General features: G+C 41.1%; 1 protein-coding gene across 1 annotated transcript in view; it reads left to right on the top strand.

Moving 5' to 3' along the window:
• The window catches only part of ANKFN1 (ankyrin repeat and fibronectin type III domain containing 1), a 95,276-nt gene extending 70,491 nt beyond the window's left edge, over positions 1-24,785 (top strand). The window contains exons 10-19 of the mRNA XM_052688360.1: positions 884-983; positions 2,148-2,280; positions 2,877-2,993; positions 5,751-5,966; positions 8,036-8,202; positions 9,883-10,033; positions 11,778-11,946; positions 15,080-15,246; positions 17,563-17,782; positions 19,000-24,785. Of these exons, the coding sequence (XP_052544320.1) occupies positions 884-983; positions 2,148-2,280; positions 2,877-2,993; positions 5,751-5,966; positions 8,036-8,202; positions 9,883-10,033; positions 11,778-11,946; positions 15,080-15,246; positions 17,563-17,782; positions 19,000-19,796 (2,237 nt within the window). The 3' untranslated portion in view covers positions 19,797-24,785. The remainder of the gene's footprint in view (positions 1-883; positions 984-2,147; positions 2,281-2,876; positions 2,994-5,750; positions 5,967-8,035; positions 8,203-9,882; positions 10,034-11,777; positions 11,947-15,079; positions 15,247-17,562; positions 17,783-18,999) is intronic.
• The last annotated feature ends 1,708 nt before the right edge of the window (positions 24,786-26,493 follow it).

The raw sequence follows: 26,493 nt of genomic DNA, 5'->3' as shown, positions 1-26,493 counted from the left end.
TCTATTTAAACTGAACTGAGCACTGCAGTGCAGAATATGCCATGCAGAGTAAGTTAGCACTGGGAGGACAATGTATTTGGTGATCTAATAAGTCTCATACTTCTAAATTGCATGATTTCAGCCCTAGTAGAACCTTGCTCTCTTTGTACTTGCTGTTCAGCAAAGTGGTAATTATGCTAACAATGTGTCTTTTCTTTGTAGTTTTCTATGTGCAAATTACAGTGCAAATTTATTCATCATTTAAAAATATGTTGAGTGCTTCCACAGATGGGGTTTTGACAGGAGCAAATTTAGATGTTCTTTAAATGTTCAAACTTAGAACTTGCTAGGGAGACACAGATAGACACCTTCTATTTTGCACTGGAGGTAAGTAGGAAATATGTTGCTCCAAAAACACAGCCAGGCAGATTAGCAGCAAATACTTTTAAAATCCTTCAAAATCTTTCATGAGTCACATTTTTCCCCACTGGAGAGGGTTGTTCCTCAAAATGTTTGGTAATTGAGTCTGGATGGGGATCCGTAGTTCTTTTAAATAACGAGAAAACAGTCAGATCCTGGAAGGCTGAGATGTAATTTCATGGACCACGTGTAAAATTCATATCCTCCCTCGACACGTGCTTCAAGCTATACTGGTCCGAGGTGCAAAACAGCAGTTCCACCAAGTCTGAGTTTGATGCACTTAAAGAAATCATTTGATGAAGAGTATTGTTAAGAGAAAGAAAATACAAGCAAGCGTAAATCAGCATGGTTCTGAATGTTGTCTGTTGGAAGGAATAAGGTGGGCACTGAATTATCAGTATGGTTCAACAAACAAAGGCTTTTTATGATTTATGATCTCAAATTGAAGTGCTGCATTTGGTTTTGTTTCTATTTTCCATTTTAGAAAGTTCCAAATTACAGAACACTGGCCGCAAGCAGTCCGTCTCTAGAAGCCTGAAGCACCTTTTTCATTCATCAAACAAGTTTGTGAAGACTCTGAAGCGGTCTGTCCTTCATTTCATCTCCCAAACATTCCAAGTTATTGCTTTTATGTAATAGTGAACAGCACCTTAAAAATAGATGTACGCAAATTCTACTTCCAGTGAAACAGCAACGTCTGAATGAACCTGATGCAGTTACATACGTGTGAGACTGATGCATCTGATAGGAAAATAATGCTGCAGTTCCTACTGAAATCGTTGGCAATCTTTGATTGTTACTACTTGGAAAACGGTTTGAGTTGTAATGGGAAAATATTGTGTGCAAACACAACAGTACAGTCACTGAGGAATTGCTAAGTGAAGCCTCCATTGCTGCTCAATAAGGAAACTGGGATTTATTTCATTCATAATGAAAAATGCAGAGCTCAGATGACGTGTTCTGCAGATACTAATACCTCATTGGCATCAAGCAGCACGTCAAAAACTTTCTAATGTTTTTAGCTAGGTTTGCAGCCCAGCACGACCCAAGCAACCCTTTGCCTTGATAGTTTATTTTAGCAAATGAAAGTTTCTTAGGCTGGATTATTTCTTCTTTCATTGCCAGGCGCATTCAGTTTGCTTTTTCTTCTTTGTATTTTGATAAGAGTTTGATTCTTTCAGAAGAGTTCTCCAGAGTCTTTAAATTCCCTAAGGCAACTACTTAATGTATGCAACTAATTGCAAGGGTAAATATTGAAAGGAATGATCTCTATAAACAGTTTTGCAGATATGCTGGCCAAATTACACTCAATTACACTAATGTAAATCCATAATAACCCTACTGATTTCAATTGAGTTATTTCAGATTTGCTCTGAAGTAAATGAGAGCAAAACTAAGCCCATTAATGATAAAAAGTTTTGGTAGAATTTTTGATTTCTAGAGAGCATAAACCCTCCATTGTATACTATTTACTCTGGCAAAACTCTTGCTAAAGTTGATGTCAGTGACTTGCACAGATTCATAATTCCTTAAATTCTTGTAGTCTCACATCATCTGAAGAAAAAGCCTTCCCACGTATTTTTCAGAATTCTCTACCTGGAGTTGCATGAACTATAAAACACAAAAGTTAAGATCAGTTGATTTGTTCTGCCTCCTCAGAACTTAAAATCTATGATTCAGCAGCAAAAATTTGGCTTAGATGTTAATAGACATGAAAGCTGTTTGACACGGATTCTTTTTTTCTCTAGGGGACTCTACTTGTCTGTCATATTTTTTTACAAAGACAATCTGTTGGTAACCAATGAAGATCAGATCCCAATTGTGGAAATTGATGACTCTCACAGTAGTTCAATTATGCAGGATTTCCTGTGGTTCACAAAGGTAATGGGAACCTAATTTCATATATTGCTTCTAAAAATGCATTGCTAGCCATGCAGAAACCTTAGCTGATCATTCTGAGAGCATTAAAATGCTAAGTGATGAAGTGCTTCATCTTTTACTCATGTTAAAATGTAATTTCCAAACAGCATCTGCATGGGTGAAATTCTGGTTGAGTCGCTGACCACAGCACAATGAACTCTTCTAAATGTCTGATCCTACATCTGTTGGCTGCTCACTAGGAACAGAAAGGTTTTATGAACATTTAGAGGAAGAGCCTAAAAAAAGCCATTAGATGTTTTGAAGTTGGTGTAATGGTTATGCCACCCTTAAAGGTATCTTCACACTATTTTTTATTCCCTAGGAAACAGTAAATCATTTTTACTCAGTAGTCTAAAAAATGATTTAATAGGTGCACGGTGTTTACAGAATTATTTCTGTGTGATTTGATATCTGTTTTATGCTTATCTAGGCAACTATTGCCACCCACAGAAACTCAAGATGAACATCTACTGATTTTTCAAAGTCCATAATGCTTTTAATTTCTGCTTTCGTAAAAGCTGAGAACAAAAACTGACTGAATAGACATATTTTTGCAGTTGTCTTGTATGTGGGATGATATCAGATGGCTGAGGCAGAATATGTCTGTATCCATCTCCTCATCAACAACACTTCAAGCCAGGCAAAAGATGCTTTCTGCAGCAGCACAGCTCCAGGTTGGTTGCATTGCCTGTTTCTAGCTATTAGCTCCATGACCTTCCAACCTCCAATAGTGATTGTTCTTTGTTACAGCATTTCTCTAGGAGAATGTTTGGACACTGTAAAACTTGTGAGGAACGTGCTGGCAGTAATGTGACATTTCTAGCAGGACGGCAACTGCTGTCATTAAATATTTACTTTTGTGGAAAAGAAAGAAATTCACAAAGGTGTGGACATGATCCTTACAGAAAAAGTATATGCAGACCTCACTTGTTTGAATGACGTCACCAAAAATGCCCAGAAAACTGTGGTACAGTCACAGCATTAATGGAGATCTTCATAGTGCTTGGCTCACGCGTTAGCAATACGGCCATCCCTCTCTTATTGCCAGTCCACGCAATAAGCTCGCTTTTATAGCAGCTGTGAGAGCCAGATACTTCGTGGCCATTATTAAGAATATCTGTGTGGGGTTTGTTTTACATCTTTTGGCAAAGCAAGCTGTACAGAAGAATAGCCTTCCTGGGCAACCACCTGTCTTCACTGATTTCCCCAAAGTATCCCGAAATATATGGAATGCCAGCCTGCTGCACCTTTATTGGAGGACCACCTGTGCTAAGCAGCAGCTGCTTGCCAGTCCTTTGAGTTCTCACTGGAGACAGTTTTAACTGTATCTGCTGAAGGGTCCCCCTGGTGTGGTTAGCTCAGCCTGGGTAGCGCGTACTCCTTTGGTTAGCTCAGTTTCATTCCTTCCCTAAGAGAGCATTGTTAGTGTGCACAGACTGCAGTTTGAGATGAGCAAGATTCCGTTGTGTTGATTGCTACCAGAGAGGGTAAGAACAGAACTTGAGGCACAGAGATATGGCACATATGCCCAGAAGGTACATTGCTCTGTTGGATTTTTGGCAGCTTTACTGTCCTCATCGTTTGTTCTGTTAGTTTGGTCCCCTGATGAGCACAGGAATTGTCACAGGTCTGCCAGCCTTTAACAGTGTGTGGCCTAATGGGATCCACCAATAGAAGGATCTCAGTAAAGTTTATACGGTTGAATACATTTTAGTGAGGCAGTTAACAGTCTGACTCCACAGGAATTTAGGACAGAATGGAAAAGATCAGTGATAACACAGCTGCTGAGGGACAGGACCAGGATTCAGAGGCAACGGAGACTGTAATTTTGCCTGCTGTTACCACTAGACAACTAAGCAAACAAATCTCAAGAGATGGGATGCCATGCAAAGCAGACACAAAACTTTTTTCAGTGCATGAATTAGCCATAATTCCCATTAGTGGGTGCCCCCATTCTCTCTGCTGGAATGTCATTCACAGCATACAGCCATCAGTGACAATAACGATCTATCTGTTTCCATTTAGGCACATTCTTATACTCAGTTTAACATCACAACAGATAGCTAAACATCTCCCTGTAATAATCTGCCCCATCTGTGGACACACAGATTCAAACAAAATGCATAGCAAAACCACCCAGTGTAATCAGTGATGGAGGCTCACCTCAACAGGTAGAACAGTGAGGAAAAAGGATGTGGGACAGGCGCCAGCAGCATGCTTTGGAGAGGGATGCTTAAAGCAAAAACTGCTGAGTTTTGTCACCAAGAGGTCAGCCTATCTAGAGTTTACAAACGATTCAATGATAAAGTTTATAAGTAAATATTGTCAGCTACATACAGATTAAAAAAAAATGTCAGGGCAGTCTATCACCTTACAATGCCATTATGTTACAGCACTTCCTTAAGCGTACGGTGTGCTAGATTGTGAATTTGAATTGTCATTTTAAACAACCCCCATCCCTACCCTGCTTACTGTAGAACTCTTGAAAAGTCCTGAAGTAATGAGCATATTTTAAATGTTAGGCATTTTTCTTTAAGACATCTGGGAATCTCTTCAGTGGCTGGTGACTGGACTGAGTATGTTTGCACCTATGAGCAGATGCCTTTCTGTGTGAGGAAAGGGATTTTGACCAAAATATGTATTTTATGTGGAGTCTTTTAAAATTACTTTTCTTTAATCCTCACATATTTTCCTGGAGAGCTTTGCTTTGGTAGTTTGCTTCTGCTGGTTTGTCTAGCACATTCTTGGTATCTGAAGTAAAAGAAAAAGGGTCCGTGTCTTTTCAAATTCCTTTGTGGTCCTTCATAAACACAGCCCGCAGTTCAACTCCAGAACTGTTTACATTCAGTGCAGATATGAGGGCCTCCTGCTTTTGTTGCTGAAAATAATCAGCATCATTTTGAAACGGAGAACAATACATTGAGGTTATAGTTAATGATCTTAACAGAAAACATTTGAAGTCTCCAGTATGAATTCGGTATCACTGATATGTGCTGCATCTCTCATTTAGGTATGCATCTAGCTCTTTGGTAAGTTCTAAGCAGAAGGACTTCATTGATACCAAAGGAATCACCTCTAGACCGACACTGAGTGCTTTTGAAGGCAGTATCCTTTACCTTTACATAACTGGGTGCGATCCGGGGGTAGAAGTGAATTTGCAGCCAGCCCTTTTACAAAGGCATTGGTTTGTGACAGTCTGATATTCTCTGGTAAACACTAGACTGAACACTGCTGGACCAGATGCTAAAGTAACTCCTCCTTTTGCCACTGCATGATGTGACTGCAGGGCAAGGACGTAAGAAAGGCTGTGTGACTGGTTTTTACTGAAGTCAATAGGTCAGACGTCAGGGAGCGTAAAGTTAACTTTCAGAAAATGCACCTTCCTGATATGCAGTAAATAACTGCCATGTTATAATTTTCTTCTTTTCTAGAACTTGCTGGGAACTCACAACCTCGGCAGAGTTTTTTATGAGCCAATCAAGGATCGGCATGGCAATATATTGATTGTTACTATAAGAGAGGTGGAGAGTCTTTATTCATTTTTTAATGGCAAATGGATGCAGGTATCCAAACTACAAAGCCAGAGGAAATCCCTTTCAACGCCAGAGGAGCCAACAGCATTAGACATTTTGCTTATAACAATCCAGGTAGTGCTTTGCCTCTCTTAACTGTATGTTATTTGCTTTTGTAAAGCCTGTGCCAGAGCCCTGATTTTGGAAGATTCTTGTAGAATTTTAGGCCTTAGTCCAGTGCCCAATAAAACTAGTGGCAAGGCTCCCATTGAAAGAAAAGACTTATATTACTTCCAGTGGGGCTGGGATCAGATCCCTAATATGTAAAATATCTGTGAGATTAGAAAGAAATTACTTCAAAGTCCTAGCAGAGAATGGTGCTGTTTCTATCAGTTTTGGGAAGCCATGCTATAGCATTCCTTAGCAAGGGCTATAAACATTTAAAACTCTCTAGGATGTTCTTAAGCACCCATACAGACACTTACAATTTCTGTGCACCATAAGATTTTTCCACATAACCCTGAACAATCATTTAAGTATAATATCTACTGTTCTACTTAATAAAGTTGTTCTTTGGGGTTCAGAGTTCCTTAGTGCCTGGTATAGTTGCTACAGAATTCTTTATTGACCATAATCCTTCCTTAATTCTGCATAACACACTCCTAGGCTTCATATTTAGAGCAATACTAAGGTAAGGATTGATCCCAGAAGGTGCTGGAGTTGTCAGCTCAGTTGACATCATTGACAGCCAGGGGTTTCCAGCCCTTCAGGACTCAGTGAATTCCTGTTGAATCTGTGTAGTTAAAAGATGAATGCATGTTTTCTGTAGGTAACAACTTATTGCTCAGAAAATGTCTGTAGCCAGTCTCTCTCTTCAAATGAGTGGCAAAGTTACCTGAAATACTACTTGACAAATATTGTCCCAGTCCCTTCTTTTGTCACTTCAGCTAGACAATGACTGCCATTGTTCATTTTCACATTTGAGGAACTTTCTTGGGCAGAGACTGTGCTTTTGGTACCAGAAACTGACAGGGAATCAAAATATACGTTACCAGCTTTTAGGAACATTAAAAAATTTCCAAAAGACAATAAAACCTACCTGATCTATGTTAGATTTACTGTATTAAAATGTGTTAAAGGTGTAGAAAAATGTCAATCTGGGCAAAAGTTTTATATTAGGAAACCCAAAATACAGGCCATGATCAAATTTCCACAAAGATCCTAGTGGAAAAAATGTTCCCCTAATGGTTTACACATTCCTATCTAATGCCCACCCTTTCTTGTATTACTTGTTTAATCATCGAATGGGTATTTTGTTCATGAAGTGCTTGTGAAAATGAGGGTCTAATTGCATTGGTCAGAGCCAAGCAAAGCACTGGAAGATAATTTGATGGTTCCAAGAGTAAAGGCGTAAGGCCAGGTGTCTTAATCCTCACCCACTGCAGAGGCACACATTTCTCAGGATGGCAGCAGATATCCTTTTTAGAATAGTTCCTGGGGACAGCTATATGTAGCCTTAAAAACTTCTCCTGGCTTCAGTAAATATGCCATCAGTTTTCATTCTTTCTGAGCTCTATTTGTTGATAAAGATATTTGCTCAGAAAGCACAGTCATTAATTAATCTTTGTAAGCCCCCAACTCCCATACTTACAGAGATCTTCTTGTTGATAGCAGGGGAAAACAGAAAGAGGTTTTCGAGAGATCTACATGCATTTCTCTGGTGCCAGTACTGGTTTGTGCAGCCTCTCTGTCCTACCTTCCCCAGCTGATAGCTTTTTCCTCATGCCACCCTTCTCTGTGTATCCACACACCAGAAATGAAGCAGGGAATTTACCTGGCTAAAAAACAGCTGCTTTTTTGCTGAGTTGCTTTGCAGCTGACACAGTTCTCTGCCCCAGCTTGCTACTGAAGACATCAGATGAGTGCAGGGTGCGTGCTATTGAAGTTAAATACAACAGTAGAAGGTTGAAATCACAGTTTTTTAGTGCCAGTACATGCATGATGTGGAGAGCTTTGTGAACCTGTATATGACTTTAAGTAGGAAGTTGTCCAAGGGAATCCAAACTACCAGAGATTATTTGCATGCTTTAGCATGTGCTTAAATACTGGGAATTGGGAATACTGGTGACACAAAAAGACAGCTATAAAAGCATGTGTTGCTTTTTGATAAGGCTTTTAATGTAGGACTGTTTCTCTCAAAACAGGACATACTCTCCTATCACAGAAGAAGTCAGCAACGCCTCCCTCCTGGATTGTATCTGGGTTACCTTAAACTCTGCAGTTCTGTGGATCAAATCAAAGTCCTTGTGTTGCAGAAGTTGCCTAATGTCCTCTGTCATGTCAAAATCCGAGACAACAGCAATGTCTCCAGGTAAGTCAATACACATGAGTTTACACACACACATATGGAGAGAGAACTTTTAAGTCTAATGCGATTTTGTCGTTGAAGAATTGTAGCTGCCTGCAAAGTCTGCCTCAGGTGTGTACCAGAGAGATCAGGGCTGCACTAAACAAGTGCACCGGTGCGATTCCAGCAGCTCTGAAGTTCTGTCCAAAACAAATACATGTGAGCACATGGGTTTCTAAGGATAGTATTCTGTGGTCGCTCACATTCGCCGTGGTGGGAACAGTCTTCCATACATCTTTTATAAAGATGACAGTCTGCAGCCCATGATTCAGCTGCCAGTAAATTCAGTGTTCTCCTTTCTATTGACTACAGGGTGTTTGTCATTTTTCAGTGTATTCTCTTGTGCATTATCTATTTTTTCACTCTAATCCATAGCAAACATACAGCATATTCAGACATGCTATCAGCTGTTGAACTCCTGAGTACTGGAAAAGATGTTTCTCCATTTGTAAGGATTTATAATAGTTTCTGACTCTTGAGGTTTAAGATCAGACCTTTGTTTGGCCTGAAATAAAGGCAAAAAAGCTGCCTACCATCAGGTACACAGGGCTCTCCAGGTGAGATGCTCTTGCCTCCACTGCCAACCCTTAAATGAGGTCTGGGAAGGGGAAGATCCTGGATCCACTCCTTCTGGTCACTCATAGAATCATAGAATCATAGAATGGCTTGGGTTGGAAGGGACCTCCATATGGAATTAGATATCCTAGAATCACAGAATCCTTAGAGTTGGAAGGGACGTTTACAGGTCATCTTGTCCAACTCCCCTGCAAAGAACAGAGACATGCACAACTAGATCAGGTTACCCAGAGCCTGATCCAGCCTGGCCTTGAAAGTCTCCAGGGGTGAGGCATCAACCACATCTCGGGACAAACTGTTCCAGAGCCTCACCACCCTCACTGTAGAAGATTTTTTCCTTATATCCTACCCAAATCTATACTTTTAAAGCTTGAAGCCATTTCCCCTTGTTCCACAGTCCCTACTAAAGAGTCTGTCCCCTTCTTTCTGTAGCTCTCTAGTTCTGTAGCTTTGGATACTGACAGGCTGCTCTCAGGTTACCTCGCAGCCTTCTCTTCTCCAGGCTGCACAGCCCCAGCTCTCTCAGACTGTCCTCATAGAAGTGTTTCCCCCCTTGGATCATTTTTATGGCCCTCCTCTGGACGCACTTCAGCAGGTCCACGTCCTTCCTGTGCTGAGGACTCCACCTGTGAACACAGCGCTCCAGGTGAGGCCTCAGCAGCGCAGAGCAGAGGGACAGGATCACCTCCCTCACCCTGCTGGCCACACTGCTTTTGATGCAGCCCAGGACATGGTTGGCTGTCTGGGCTGCCAGGGCACATTAATACATGGAAAATAAATAAATGTGAAAAAGCAAACCTGGAGTGAGGAGCCTTAGCCACATATTTCAAAGGCCGTCGGACTTTAAGACGTTCGCAAGGAACGTTCAGCCTGCTGTACACGTGCTAGAAAAATTAAGTTTCTCTATGCTAGATTTTCAACCACAAACAATCAGAATTGCACAATTTTAGAATGTTTTGCTATATGAGGATTAAACTATCAACAGATCCTGAATGCACATACACTGAATTCCTTCTTGTGCACTGAACTTTTGTTATATTTCTAATTTTAACTCAACTCAACATACAGAGATGAGTGGGAATGGATCCAAACACTTTCTGGCTCAGAATCTGTGGAAAGTATGGATCATACTTCAGACTGCCCTACTCAATTGTTCTTGTATGAGCTCCAGATGGCAGTGAAAGCTCTCCTTAAACAGATCAATCTACCTCTGCATCAGGTATTTTCCTTTGTGGTATTTATCACCCTTTTTAAAACTAATTCTTAAGAACACAGCTAAAGCTAAAATGTAACTTCAGAGTAGGAATTAAATGTAAATGTTCTAAGAAAAGAGAAGCAAAGAACCTTTCTATTCAATACTTCTAGCTGAGGGGGGAGACACCTTCAAGTTGTTAGTTATTTTCCTGGATATTTGAACGCAGAAGGTTTTAGAGACTAATATTCGAAGGCTCCTATTTCTGTATCTGTTAGCATACAACTTTGGGCAGGTGCAAATAAGCACTCCTGCATGAAACTCAAGTAGCTGTGAGCACCTTTACCCAGCTGGCAAAGGAAGACAGGTCTTTTAGCAGGGAAGAGGGGCAAATGATGGTTGTTTTGGAGGTAACACTGAGGGTGTACAAAAGGCTACTGAAGGCTCAGCACTGTGCAGTTCTTTCACACAAATAAAGACTCCTAAAACACATAGGCTCAGACCTCTAGATTGCTGTGGGTGAGGAGAGGTATCTGGCTTCTGGCTTTACGTTTACGAACAGATGCATATTTGAATAAATAAAGAAGGCAGAGGGGATAATCTATGATGTGAAAGATCCATGGAAAAACAAGCTAAGGAGTTTGTTTCTTGTTTACACAAATTCCACTTTATTTTGGTCTACAAGGGTAAAGAGGGCTTACGGTAGAAGTAAATCATCTTTATATTCACTTCAAAATCTGTGCAGCTAAAAAGCTGTGGCCTTAAAATGAATTAATCTGGCTCAACAATTCTTGTTTTTGAAAGGCTTTGGCTTTATTTTAAAGAGGAATCCATCAATGCTGCACATTCTAGCCTAGGAAGAGCTACGTAAGGCTCAAGTAAATCCAAAATGAAGACAGGTGGTGTGCTGCCTTGTGGTCAGCCACTAATCCGGTAGGGCTTTGTACAGGTCCCTGCACCAGTGTATTTTCTTGAAGGTTGTAGCTTTTGTACCTTTGTTAGGGTTTTTTTTGAGCTAGGGAATAAAATATTGAAAGCAATGTGCAATTTGTTCTATAGGCTGCAGCCCAGCAAAGCGTTTAAGCTCATCTGCTGTGCACAAGGGATAGACGTAAACCTGCCCTTGCAGTTAAGCGCAGTTATAAAAGTTTTGATGACTCAGGATGGAACTTCTGTGCTACCAAATTGGGTTTTTTGTTCAACAGGTGCAGTTGTGCAGTTTTGTTGTCTTTGTGGTGGGCAGAATCGTGGACAGTGATGCTGTTGCACTCCCTGAGAGAAGTGCAGCTGTGCAGCAGCCTCAGGCAAGCGCTGCGTGTGCCATTCGCTGCTGCTGCAGCACTTGTTAAACCTTTTCAGTGCTGTGTTGAGGGAGAGCTGCATATTTCTCTTAACCAACCCTAAATTGAATCTTAAAGGTTTTTAATTGAATCCATTTTCATGTTTTCACATAATTATGCAATCATAATCTTGAAAAGCACATGGCATGTGATCATTTTCTGCCTAATAAGAAACATAAATGTTGTTTTCAGGGGGGCTGTGCCTGTGTGTGTTGTTTTAGCGTGGAACATTGCAGCTTTAAATCTTTATTTTATGTAGTGACATGAACCCACATTTAGAGCCCCCCCCCAAATATTTATGTTTTATAAAAATTCCAAGCTTGATGTTGTGCAAATTTTCTTTAATGTTTTATATCATTTGGGGTGTTGTTTATATAAGTGCCATGTTGTAATTCTCTCCTATTTCTTCCCCCGCGCGTGTCCCTCTACAGGCTAAGCACTTCCGTCTGTATACACAGGAGGTGTTGGAACTGGGTCACAATGTCTCCTTTCTTCTCCTGCTCCCCGCCTCAGACGACGTCTGCACTGCCCCAGGACAGAATAATCCTTACACCCCACACTCAGGATTTCTTAACCTCCCTCTTCAGATGTTTGAACTCGGTATAGTAGCTTGCTTCACCTAGAAATATTAACCCAGTCTCCTTATAATAAAATCACAAAGTTGTATCTGTTTTCCCCCTTGTCCCAGTGGAGAGTCAATAAATCACATGATGGCTTTGGCAACAACACTACCTATAACTGTGTACAAGTTACAGAGGGAGCAGAGCGGTTAAAGCATATACTGTAGCAATCGTTATTGAAATGCAAAGCATAGAGCAAAGCCCACAGTATCCAGAATGTATCTTCAAACTTGCTTGGAAGTTGATGCTCTTTAAAAATCAGAATTAAAAAAGAAAAATGGCATGGCAATGTTGGAGTGTCAAAGCAGACGCAATAAAAAGCATGCCTCTAAATTGCCACAGGAATAACCAGGTTTGAAGAGGATGATTTTTGCAGCTCCTGCCTTTACATATAGATACCTTTGTTAAGGGTCTAAGTGGAGTTTCCCAGATCACAGTCATCCTTTTCTTTCTGATTCTTGAAAGAATGTGGGATGCTCAGTTCTACTGCTGCAGCAGGAAAAGTCTGCTATCATGAGATATGCTAGAGTCCTTTGTAGAAGGAAAATGATGAGTAAGGGGACTGCTGAGCCTTACACATTAGGCTCTTCTGTTTCCTTCTGGCCTGTAAAATTGCTTGTTATTATTTCTTGCCTCTGTCTTAGAGAGAGAAAGATAAGAGCCACAACTGATGGAGGCAGTACACAGGGAGCCACTTTGTAATATGACAGCAGGTCCTCGGTGCTGCGTGTCTCTCAAGTGTTGGTGAGACGCCACCACTGTCACCATCTTGTGTCCTGTACGCCATCACTGGGTGTTGGCAGTCACTGGTGGAGGAGAACAGTGACTGGATTTAATGGAAGGTCTTTTAGCTGAGGTTGGGGGTCTGCAGGCACAATAGATTGGTGACTTCCCATCATCCAGCAGCACAAATCTTACTTGAATCAGGCAGGAGCATACGATTGTGTTTATGTCACATCTGCCAGGGCGCAGAGATTGGTGCCCGTGACAACTCTGGGTTTTTTGCTGGCTGTGGGAGGACAGATGACAGCGGAGCTGCCATAGAATTATGGAGTGCTACAAACAGACAATACGTGAGCTGCTCTCTATTCTGCCAAGGCAGAGTTACCCCTTCAACAGAGAACTAACGTAATTGAACTAGAAGTGATAGTTCAGAGCTTTGGGTCACATGGCTGTGGCATTTGATGTGACAGTAGTGCCCTAAAGCCAGATTTACAGTCTTCTTGACATGCAGCCTGAGGTCGACAGTTAGACTCTGTGTATTCAGCATATTATTTCTCCCTATGAACGGTGACTACTGCATTCACTGTGCAAATTAATGCATGAAGTATATTCACCTCTGCTGAAATTCGTCTCTGTACTACAGGTCTTGCAAACTATTTAACTCTCATCGTGTGGTACACAGACCATGGGTGAGAGCTATGCTCGCTTCTGGAATGCAGTTTGCCTTGAGCTGAGAAATCGATGGACAGAGTGGAATGATGTGGTGCAGATAAACATGCAAAGAGTCATCTCTTAAATAGCAGTCTGTGTGCAAACCTCAGCGTAGCAATGTTGCTTCAGTGGGGAAGAAGCTCATGTCAGAATGGAAAGCTGAATTTTACTTTTTTTTTTTTTTAAATTAAAGTAAGCAATCATCTAGCCATGGGCAGATGACATTTTCTACATGACTTGTTACATATGTATCCCTGATGTTCTGTGAAGTGACTGTGATTCACATCTCAAATATTAGAAGCTTCCATTCCCCATTAGCTGGTGGCTACCAACTATATAATTGCATAACCACAAAAGACTACGTTGAAGTAACATTTGTTAAAGTAACATTAAAAGGTCTGACTTAAAACCACAAAGGCCAGAAACTTCAGCACTGAAGCTGAAACCGCGGCTGTAATTCACTCAAGAGTCCATCACATATGGCATATATGCTGTGAGACCACACACTATTCAGACGAGATCCCTGCAGTATCTAGGCATCATTGGGAAACCAGAAGGCAGAATTCTTTTTCACTCACCTTTTTTGGTGGGATTTCTGTTTCAGATTCTGCGTTCATTGATGTTTCTGGGATCGGATTTCTCATGTTGAGAAATTATTACTTTTCCTCATCGTGCTGGTTGTAAGGGATACATAGATCTATGACAGTTTTTGTTTTTCTATTTATGATAAGAAGAAATTATGCACTTTGCACTCGAAATACCCTACAAAACATCATGCCCCCTCCCGAAATGCAGCAGTATTAAGCCAGCTGCCATTCACTGCATAACAAGATCACACTGTTTGCTTGCAGTGATGGCGAGCTATGTTGAAAACTTGCTCTCCCTCAGCAACTTTCATATGTCTGTACTGCAGCTTGCAGAGATCACTGGCAAGTTCTGCCTGAGCACATGAGGTTCTGGAAGAACATGGCGTTAAGAGGCCAGGCAAATTAATGTCTGTGAAGCTCCATGTAGCTGTTCCATCTCTTGGCTCTTTCAGTGGCAGCTCACCCAGCTCTGTGCTACTGCATCCGACTGCACAGAGATGTCAGTTTGAGCTGTCTGCACTGCCCTGCTGCACAACAGTTCAGAGGGCAGCACATGATAACAACTAACAATGTTTTAATTGTTTCACCTGAACTGTGATGTCATTGAAATGCTTTTAATGCTGTCATTTACATCTGAGTTACTGATTTATGTTAGCCTAGGCCGAAAGAAAGTTATCATCCTCCAAAATGGTACTTTTTTCTGAAACACCCAATTAAAAAGAAAAAAGAGAGTTCAGTTTTCCAGTCATGTCACTGCTTGCTTGATAAAAGAAATGATGAGCCTCAGAAAAGAGCCCTCTGATTAAAGCTATCGAGGGCAAAACAGCCTCAGGAGTTGCATACTGAGGGCCTGATTATCCCTTCACATAGATATAAATTAGAAATGACTCTTTTGAAATTGATGAAGTAACAGAGTAAATCCAGTGTAAATGAGAGGAGAACTAGAGCCTGTATTATTTATTTCCAGCTTTAAGTAACCCATCCAGAGAGTTAATAATTACATTTAATAAAATTTGTGTTCTGAGAGCTAAGGATTTCATATTTCATAACCAGAGTATAACAGTGTTTCCTTTGCACTTGGTCTTTTCACAGTTCATTTTTGCTGTTACAAGGAAAAATTTATAAGCCTGTATTGCCGCCTTTCTGCTGTCATGGAGCTGGACTCTCTGAAAACCCAGCAGTCCCTGAGGGAAGCAATTTCAGACAGTGAAGTCGCTGCAGCCAAACAAAGACACCAGCAAGTTATGGACTACATACAGGTAATCGTCTGTTTCTGACTATTCCAAGGAGATTTTAAGGTGGCTTTCTTAAAAACTGCATCGGGTGTAATTTGAAATCTAAATGGAGAATTATTCACAGACGTCATAAAAAGAGTAGCTGTATCAAAAGCGCAATTCTGCTTTTATGAAATTCTAACCCAGAACATGATTTCCTTAGTTGTTGCTTTTATACAAGGATTTTTATGGGTAAAATCAAATGACGGTCGTGCTAGGCTGTTACACAGAAATGTGTCAGCCTGCTTGTAAAACTCGCTGCCATCGAATGTGAGGTAAGCTATTGCCATGCATGGGCATTCTGTTCAGTAATAGTTTTTCTCTGCACTTCTGCAAACCATTTTGGTAATTGATTACTCATAGGTAAAACCCTTGCCCTGTCCAGAGGACATCTGTGCACCTGGTTGATCTGTGTTTCTACTAGTGAAGTGCAGATCGGTTTACAGCTCCATGTTTTTATATTGTAGACACCTTGTTGGAGCAGGGGCCAATGCAATCACTATCTCATTAATAACATATTTGGCCTTCATAATTATGAATAAGATGATAATATTTCTGTTTTTCCTTGCTCTGAATTCAGATCCCCTTTGCATAGTCTACTTCGGAGCTGTGAGAAACCTGCAGAGGAGCAGAGAGGAGCATAGCATTGTGCTTTCACATCTCCATTATCTCCTTCCTCCTCATCTCCCCATTCTCACACTCAGAAAATCTGGTTTTCCACTGTGCTGGAGCATCTGGGAAACTTTTACCTTTCACATCAAAAATGAATATACGTATATTAATACATACACACTTTATAGACAGTTCTATGTTCCTTCTCTCCAGAGTCTTTAAGTCACGTGTAAATCATAGAATCATGCTAGGAAAATACAGGAGAATATTTTAAACTTCCGCGTTTTGTGCTGAGTTATTGTGACAGTGTATTAGCCTTGTCAGGTTTCCTCTTAAATGAAAACCAGCTGTATTCCACCTATTGGCAAAAATATCTCAGCCCACCACATACCACAATCTTCAGCGGTGACCACAAAACCACGAGAGCAGTTGTGTGATCCTAGATCTAAGACAGTGTTGAAGTTACTACACAAACCAAACATTGTAAAGAGCAAGGGAGTCTACGTGAATGCAGTTCTGAAAAGGAGTCGGGGCAGCTAAAATGTAAAAATATTTTTCAACAACAACAACACAACAGCAGATAAGGTACTCAGCATCTTTCCCAGAATGTTAGACAGCAAGACAAAATGTCTAGTCACTGTAATTTATACAGCACAGTGCTTCAAGCATTCCTAAATAATTTAAGAACTACAGTTCATTAAAATGACTGATTCGCTGTCCTGTGAGATGCTGTAGAATGGCATCACAGAGAAAATTCAGGGGATTTGCATTTCCACAAACTGGAAGCAGTGTGATTTTTGTTCAGGGCTGAAGGAGGATGGCAGAAAGAAAATATAAGATCTCCACAGTCAAACAGATGAGAAGTTCACTAACTGGTCAAGCAATTGTATTCCTTTTGTGGAGCTACACTTAAGTCTTGAAATGAAGTTGGACTGTGAACCAACACCTGAACCATCTGTGGTTACTATTGGAATTAGCTCACTGGCAAGACACTGACGGTGTTCTTTTATCGAAAGACTCGCAAGACCCAAATTAAATTGTATCTTTTCTATGCTTAAATGCTTGAAGCCTTATTCTGCAATTGATTTTCGTACTTGTCTCTTATTGCCATCAACAGGCATGAATTAGAACTGTCCTGTGTGGATTTATACTGTTAAAATGCATACAGACCAGAATAGCAAGGGAGAAAAACTGCAGTTTGTCTCACAGATTTGCTGTGATGCCCCATGTGCAGACACGTGCACACATATTCTTCTACTGCTCGAAAACTGGGTTTGATCTGAGCATTTTGCTTTTCAGTGGAATTGTGGGTTCACAGGAATCCTTGAAACATCCTGATTTCATCCCAACGCAGAATGAAACCAACTTTCAAGCACACTACAAAACTGATTAAGCTTCATCCTCCATCGAAAGACAGTTTTCATTTATTTCCATGTCAGAACTTAGGCCTAGATTTATCCCTCCTACCTACAGATTCTCCATTCAGATAGCTTATTTAAAATCTAGGCCTTAAGCAGACTCTGCAGTAGTGGGAAACAAAAAGCGCCTAACCAAAGGCAGTTCAGACTAAAACCTGCTTCTCTCCGATGACAGCGACTGCTCACCTGGTTAGGAACTCACAAGTACACGCTGAGGTAGAATTACTATGCAGACATAACTGTAGTTTTTCACTAATTTTTTCCTCAAAAGCAAGTTGATGAGATCTGGAGGGAAATGAGATGGATCACAGAAGCACTGCAGTACGCAAGGTACAAGCAGCCTGCAGCTGGGCTACCAATAAAGAAACTTGTGAATCTTTCAGAAGAACACTCTCAAAAGAAAGTCAGTTCAACGTCTTCACATCTAGATTGTCTTCCCTCACCTCCTTCCTCACCTGAGGCTAGAAGTCAGAGGAGAAAAGCAGTAAGCGGTAAGAGAACTTCTGTTTGTTCATCATGCAAAATCTTTCAATTCACTTTTAATTAAAACAGCTCTTGAATTTCATTTTATAACAGGACTAAATGTTTCCCATTCCTGCCAAGATACTTCAACAATCATTTTCCCAATCCTTTACCACTCGGTATCTCAAGATCCTTCTACAATCTTTGCAATAATGTTTTTGCTTTGAATTACTCAGAATACTTGCTCATCAGCAGCCAACTTTGTCACCTCACCACTCCTGATCATTTAGTGAACAGGTTCAAAGGGACAAGTCAAACCACTGACTTCTTTATGTCCTCCAGAATTACTACGTATAGTGGTTCTTTCTCAGCTCTTCTCCCTGTGCTAAAATTTCCCTGCTCTACAGAGCATGCATGCAGAACAATCCTTAGCTGTGACACCATGTAACCCCAAGCATTACCTTGCCCTGCATGGGCTCACTTCATTGTTATTGCACTATACTGTAATTTACACTAGGCTGAAGTGAATAGCCAGCACGGTATAAAATCTCCACTTTTTTTCCTTGTTTCTAATATAAACAGTGCACAGTCATGGAGCATCGATCCATTCTATTGTTATAGATCCTTCAAATGCCAAAAGACAGCAGTGATTTCAGTGCCACTGTGCATTTTGGTCAACAAATTTGAATCTGAATTAAGTATATTAAGTATATCTGTTTTGGATTTGAACACAGTAATGCAGCCAATAAGGAAAAGGGTTGTTTTGCTCATCTACTTCCATGCCTCACCTCACACACAGTTGCACCCTGCTCACAGTTACAGGGGTATTTGTCTGTAGTAACTCAGCTAACATCTTTAATAAAAACAGAACGTGGATTAGATTTTCTCTTTCTCCCAAATCATCTCTATGAAATCTGGTGAAAGCAAAGTAAAAGAAAACAGGTACTTTCAGAACTTAATCCCAATTCCAATTCAAATTCTTCCCTGTATTTAACTGAATAATGAATCCTCTTTGCTTTTCCTAATTCTGCCATCACCTCTTTAACACATCTGTAAATCTTCTCTGACTACTGTCTTTGCTGTCACCTAGGCCCATGGAAAATTCCACAGAGGAAACAAATGTATATTTTTAGAATTGCAGATATTATTCTAATTAAGACAAAAAGAAAAAAGAAAAAAGGCAGTAACTGTTAAGCAGTTTCTGTGTTGTGCTTGTCTTCTTGCTATTAATCAGTTCTCTTTGCAGATTCCCAGCCCTGCTCAGATGAAGAAGGCTGTTCAGAAGTATTCCTTCCGACTGACAGTGACTATGATTCCAGTGATGCATTAAGCCCCCGAGAATTAGACTTGATTTACTCCTCCCCACACGACATATCCCAGCAGGCAGGCAGTGGCCTGGGCGGTAGTGCCCCTGATGTTCTCCAAGTCCACGACGTGAAGCCTTGCCTAACACTGAAAGAAGGCCTGACAGAGTGTAGTGCCTTTGATTCTAATGCTGAATATTGCACAGAGGATATGAGCAATCTGACGATGTCAGGGATCACATCAAAAAGCATAGACAAGTCCTCTAGCTCCAGGCAGCCATTGAGCTTTTTAGGGAAAAAGAGACTAGGGAAACATCAGCATTACAACTACTTCAGCAAGCATCATCGTTGGCTGCGTGTGCACAGCGAGACACAGTCTGCCTGTCTGTCTGAAGGTGTGTATACTCAGCATCTCATGAGATCTTCAGATTTATCCCAAGAACCTACCTCCAGTGAGCAGTTACAGCTTCCCATCGAAGAGTCACGGAGCACTTTCTTACCTCATGCATCCAGCCTTCCAGAAGATGGAAAAGGCAAGTATGAGGAATCGAGGCAAAATGTCCATAGGATACACGTGGAACCTTATAAAACAACATTTCTGAGTGAAGAGGGCAAATCCTGGGCAGTGAGCATGCAGTCTGTAGAAAATGAGGATGTGCACAGTGCTATGCAACAGAAAATGGGTTCAGATGATGCTGTGGGTTCTGCTGTCTCAGAAGTATTCAGCAGCACACTGTAACTCCAGACTTCTGCTTTGCTTCCCATTGCTCCACAAGGAGGTAGTGAGCATTATGCATATGGGGCCATACTTTCAAAACTACTTTTGGAAGTCCAGCTCCTGAAATGACAACTTGTGTCACTCAGAAGAATCCTCATCGTTTGACTCCATCGCCACATTCCCAGTCTTACAGCAGTACCTGCCATGATGCAAGCAGTATTACTTGTACCAGCAGTTTCGCCAGGAGGGTCGCACATAACGGATGCTTTGTGGCTGCAAATCCAGTGATCAGTCTTTGCAGTTGTCTTAATTTCCAGATATCTCTAAGCATGCAAAATTTTAAGCATGAGTGGTTCTGACTGCAATGTAGCAGAAATTGTAACATCCTTGGTGTCCTCACGTTAGGACTGTGTCCTAAGCCTCTATGAACCTGTTCTCCAGCATCTCCAATGCATTTTTCTTCTTCTCAGCCCTTTTGAATGGATTAAGGTTGCATGTCACTGAAGTGCTAACTGATTTAGTAACAGTTATCCACAGTGTCTAGCCACTATAGAGAACTGAGCATTCTTTCAGTATCTAAAAAATCCAGTCATCATTAACACTGCATGCACAATCTGTGAATGTTGCCAGAGCCTGACAAAATTATCACAGCGTTTGAGGGTTTTTTCAGAAGCTCAGATTTCAAATGACATGAGTAGCAGGTTATTGTAAAGGCTTAAACAGGAGTCAACCTTTGAGGTCACAAGCAGACAGAATGAGTCTAGTCTCTCCAGAATGAATATATACAGGGTCTGAATAGGAGTGAAGAGAAGCTTGGTCCTCTACCCACACACAAGTGTGCATTTCTTTATGCAGAGACTCTCAAACATCCACTGGAAAAAAATGCACCTACTTTTGTTCCTGACTTTTCAGTGTATATTCAGGGGTATCTGATCGCTATGTCTGAAATTGGGATATTCTGGCAATTGCCATTAGGGAAATTTGGGGGTGCATTTTAAAGTTGCAGTGTTTTGTTTGTGTCACCAATAAACAGTGGCATCCTTAGAAGAGTGCAAAGCAGTGTTAGCTAACAAAAGAGTGTTAGCATGCTGTCTTTGTCTAAAGGCAGATCACAATTTTGTCATTTGCAACCAGAATAAGACTTAGAGTACTCCAGAAGATGATCTCAACAAAGAAATCTGTATTAATGAGAACCATAACATCTGAGTCACTGAGAAATGAACTAATGTGAAGAGAAACCCCAGCTGTTGCACAAGCTTTAATTTTTCTTATACAGTTCTTGAAGTTTAATTTTATGGGCCACATTCCTGCTGGTTAAATTCCCTCACTCCATGTTTGCGCAGCCTTCTACCCTTCAATTTTTCAGCCTCCAGGTGGATACATTCTAAGGCCTCCAATAAAGAGATTTGAGTTAAATAGTTGAGTTTACAAGTCCTTGAGGTGAAGGTAAGGATTTGGGCCCATGATCTGTGGTCCTTATTAAAATAGCACTTCCATAACCCCAGTGCTATTAAAATCCCTGTGAACTCAATCCATAAATTCAAAAATAAATGTTATTCACTATTTCATGCTTGGTCAGTATGCAGAAGCCAAAAAGAGCTTAAGCAGTGATATAAACGCAGAAACTTTCTATAAGGCATTTACATTTGTAATTTCTCTTTCTTGGGGGGAGAGGAAAGTTACCTTTTTGCACCAATGATATTCATAATGTGATCCAATCCTCAGTGAGGATGGAAACATTTCCATTCACTTCCAAAGGCTCCAAACAAGACCCATACTGAAAATTCCTGTGGGTGAGAAGATGGGGGAGCAAAAGTCTCAGTGCCAATTTGCAGCTAGAAGGACATGCATTGTATGTTGTATGCCACATGAAATTGCATGGGGAAAACCTGACTCACACACCATAGAACCAAACAGTGATGTTTTACCATTGCTGAAGGCAGCAACAGCTTGTTACATTAGATTATGTTTGTTAGCAGAAGGCAGTTTGTCAGGGAGAGACAATTTTCTAGAATAAAGCATCTAGCCCAGGCTCCCCTGACCTTTTCAGCCTCTGAGCAAAGCTGCTGTGTAACTGCTTACTGAAGTACAAAAACAACAGTATGCTGAGGCTGTTTTTGTAAAATGTGATGATACAAAACACGATGATATTCCTAAAATGAAACCCACCTTGCTTTGCTTTGGCTTTTCAGGACAAACAGAGCAGTGAGGGCACGAAGTAGCAAAACCTTCAGCAGAAGAACAGGTACACACTGCTGGACAGATAAGGATGTAAAATCTCTTTTATCCACTCCTTCTGCTGGGCTTTTCCAGAAGTAGTCATGTGTCTAATAAAGAACTGAGAAGAAGGTTGACTGTTCCCTAATTTTGCCTTCCTGTGTGTGCTAAGGCAGAATTTGACTCTGGGAGTACAAATGCCAGCCAGAATCTACTGCACCTTGCTGTTAAGTTTGCTATATGGAAGTGGTGCTTATCTGACATCCTGCAGGGCATCCCTCCTTGATCCCATTGCCTCTAGACTGAGGTTCTTTCCCAACTGTAAAAGTCAAAATAGTTCTGACTTTAAATACTTCTGCTTAGAAAGCACTTAGTTATCTTTTGAAAGAAATATCTGTTCTTTGTTCTCAATTGATATCCCAGAGATAGATAAATAGTAGAAAGAGATGCCTTTCAAGCATAGTGGTAACACTAATCATAACACCTCTGTGGTTCCCGTAGGAAGATCACTCACGTTTCCCAAGCAACAACTGCGATTCGAAGAATCCTGAGAAACACAGCACTGTTACCTCACCTCAAAAAAGCACAGAAGCATTGAGTGACTGTTCCGAGTAGGCCTTAGAGAAAAGGCTCAGTAAGAAATCAAATGAAAATTAAGAACACAGACTGTTGCTTTAATCACTGGGAACCCTTTCTCCGGCTGGAGCGAGGGTCCTTTCAGAGGATTCACGCACAGACACAGGAAGTATTGAGTTTCATAGCCCAGCACATTCTAGAATCTCTTGAGTCTGTACCCACGTACATCAGCTGAAGCTCAGATCTGAAGTGGGTACTTAGGCTCTGCAAACTTCTGGATAGCGTCTTTCTTAGCTAACAGCTTGGCACAGAACTTCTGTCCTGTGTTTTTCAGGGAGTTTATTTTCTCCTAGGCTGAACCCAGCTCCTTCTAATTTCCAGGCATTACTTGGACTGGCCAGAAAAAAACCATACCTCTCTAACATTATGACCCCACAAGAAACCAGTGGACCCTGTGGTCTAAAACATTCCTGTTTCTGCTAATAGAATGCTAGATATAGGTGAACTGCGAGCTCTACACTAATAATTCTTTGCATCTGCAAGATGGACATTTTGCTTGAAGAAACCTGTGGCTCAAAAGCATTTATCTCCTATGCTTGTACATGTTTTGCTTTGCCTAGATATTAATAAATAAGTAGATTTTCTACACAGTAAGGGCACATACAGAGAAATATATAATTAATAATTCACTGGTGAAGCATAAATACTTTTAAATACAAACATTAAAGGGAGAGGAGGAGGACGTAATATTACGTCCTGAACATTTTATAGTGTATTGGAGAGACATGATGTATCTTTACATTTCTTACAGAACAAAGAAGTGCATTAAGTTGCTGGTCAACTCTTTTAAGGTGTTTAAACTCATGGCTCATGACTGTTACGTAAAACTTCAATGGAGCCTTACTAACAACAAAGGTATAGTGTATCTGAAAATACGGTACACAGCTTGGAAACTTACTCTGAATTTCTCTGAGGTGTTGAACTTTGCCATCAGCAAGAAGTATTTTTAGAAAGGAGACTGAATTTTCAGGCAACAGAGACTTCATCAAGGTGGGTGTCTAATTTTTCCACCGCAGCTGAACATAAAATAGCTAGAATACTTTATTTGTAAGTATAATTTATCTTTTGATTCCGTCAAGGAGAATTCATAAGGCTAAATCATGTCAGAGAAGTATGAAGCGGAGCTGTTGGCCAGAGAATTCTGTGCAAAAAAGGGCACCACTCCCCAAGGTGAGCTGAGGGCTGTACTCTGGAAACGTGCTTTGGGCAGTAGTCTGGCCCCCTTTGTGCAGGCACAAACTACAGTTGTCTCTGCTGCTAAGTGTTCGCAAAGGCAATAGGAGCTTTTCTGTTGATTTGACGAGGCTTTGGAGCAGGCCCCACATGCTGCTGAAAGCTGTATAGATCCTACTAGCACAGAGATCATCTCTCCATATTGATGTTGATGAGCTCTTACCCAGCTGGCTGTCTCTCACACTGTGTTTTTGGGATGAAATAAGAGCTATGCTAGAATATCTTCCTCAGCCTTTTTGTAACAAATCTTGGGCAAGATTTAGCCTTTAAAACAGTCATCCCATAGTAGGGTAAAGTGTCATTAAGCTTGTCTGTCACTAGGCTACAGAAAGCCTTCTATTTTGCTAGTCAAATAATAGGAAGAGATTTCTTAGGGTTTTTTGTTTGTTTCTTTTGTGTTTTTTTTTTTGTTTTGTTTTTTTTTTTAAGGTTGTATGAAATTGATATTAAAAAAAGGAAGTTACTGGTGTAGCACTAATTACCTTCCAACTGTGAACTATGGTAATTTATATTTTAAGCTAAACGCACAGCCTTTTTGCGTTTTACTTTATATAAAGGTCAGTCTGGGCCCAATCCTGCTTTCCTCGGCCCTCATTCCTGGGCCTTTTGCACCAGTGCAGATCACAGCAGTTCCACTCCGCTCAGCCAGCCGTGAGGTGGGCAGCGCCACGCGCCTGCAGGCGGCTCAGTGCCGGCCGAGGGCCTGGATGCGTGCGGACACCGACAGCAGCACAGCTGGCTGGCGTAAAACCAATGCGTGTAAGGAAGACAAAGGTTTTCCTCTCATGGAACGTTGCCCTGGATGCCAACGGGGCTGCTGTCCAAGCAGGGGTCAGAGGTGGAGCCCACCCTGCTGCTGTGTGCTGCTGGGAGGGCAGCGTGCGGCAGAACGCGTTGCTGCGCTCAGAGAGGGACCTCGTTTCTCTCGCGCATTATGCAAATGAAGTCATGTTCGCCGAGTGCCAGTTGCAGTTGTTTCACTAAGAAATGAAGGCTGTTCAGGGTTACGGGGAGCTGAGGGAGGCAGGGAGGGCTGTTTGCTTTTTTCCCCTCAGAGAAAAAGTAATTTAAGTGAAATGTGCAAGGCGGTGTTTAATTGCTTCCTGCCTCGTTTGTACATAGCAATTTGGCTGTTTATTGGTTGTCTTTGTTCAGATTTTTATTGTAACTTGTTGCTCTATATGCGACCAAGCGTATGTTAAAGTTTAAACTTCGGTGTATAATAATGCACAATTTTATGTGCTTTAAAACTTTGTAAATATGTGGAGGAACAATGTGTGCTGCGCTAACTGTGATCTTGGGACTTGACGCAACAATATTTTCATGCATATGCACCTACAAATGGTTTGAAAATAGCAAAATATATATTGAGGATGGCAATGAGCCAAGAGTAAATGAGTGCCGTATGACTCATGCTTCTTTAATAATTCCTGAAAGAGGCATGTATAGTACATAAAATAGACAATAAAAATAATTTTCAAGACTACAAATATTTTTTATAACTTCAGATATTAAATACTATTTTAGAAAAGAAGATCGGTCGGTAAAAGAAGTCTTAGGTTTATTCAAGTGAATCATAGTCATAAAAATGTTCTTAACAGAATTTTTTGTTTGATCTGCCATCATAGAAACCTGGCTCTTTTAAACTTCACAAGACCTGGAGTGCTCTTGTGTTCTTACCGCTCCTACGATCTTCTGCAATCATGTCCTTCAAGTCTGCTCCCTCAATAGCCAAAAAAGATGCTTCCTGTGCATTCACACCACCCTACGCGCCGTGTGTGCTTGAGTCCCTTTTGAAATAGGCTCTGTGTGATCATCAGCAGGTATCCACGTATGCCAGCGTTACAGTCAGCGCAGATCCCCTGCAGTTTGTGTTCTTCTCTGAATTCTTTTATTTTTATTGGAAAGGGAATTTTTCTAAGGCCAATCTTTCAAATACGGTCTCCAGATTTTTATTGTGGTCTATATAGTCAGAAATCTGCCAGACAGGGGCATGGCTTCCAGAGTCTGTGTGTGAGAGTCATCTCCCAGCAAAAACAGCAGCAATTGAAAATCACGTTGCATAAATGTGCATGCCTTAATGCAGGCGTGATATGTGGGCAGTCGGATTTGTAGGGCGTCTTTCCCATGACACCTGCAGAAGTTGCCGTCATCCAGGCACACCTCTGTGCGTCAGAGCAGTGACAGCACAGCCATCCCAGGGCTGCACACTGGGCACGTTTACAGGGACAGCCAGGCAGAATCCGCTGTGCATTCCTGGTGTGAATCTGTGCTTTCAAGCCAGGTTGTAAACACACTGCATTGAGAGTACATATAATCTGGTTGTAGTCGAGAAACACCCCAGATATTACCTACTGCAGGAATTACCTTATAAAGAGAAACACACTCTTCTGTTATTATTCTGTTTTTCACATATCCTTATGTGAGGAAAAGAAAAGCACCACAAAATTTCTCATTTAGTATAAATCTGGGTTAGTGTATTTAAGCAGGAGAAATAAGAACAAGCCTGTTTCGAATGCTGAAGGGAAATTGGAGGGATTCTGCTTTGGGTTTGCCTTGTTTCAGACATGCACAGGTTGCTGAATTTATTTAGCTGCCATTCTGAGCTTCCTGACACCTCCTGCACTCTCTC

The sequence above is a fragment of the Tympanuchus pallidicinctus genome, unplaced genomic scaffold (assembly GCF_026119805.1).
Source record: "Tympanuchus pallidicinctus isolate F22 unplaced genomic scaffold, pur_lepc_1.0 scaffold23, whole genome shotgun sequence".
Classification (NCBI taxonomy): domain Eukaryota; kingdom Metazoa; phylum Chordata; class Aves; order Galliformes; family Phasianidae; genus Tympanuchus; species Tympanuchus pallidicinctus.
Note: the sequence above shows the minus strand (reverse complement) of the source record. Positions and strands in the feature narration are given on the sequence as shown.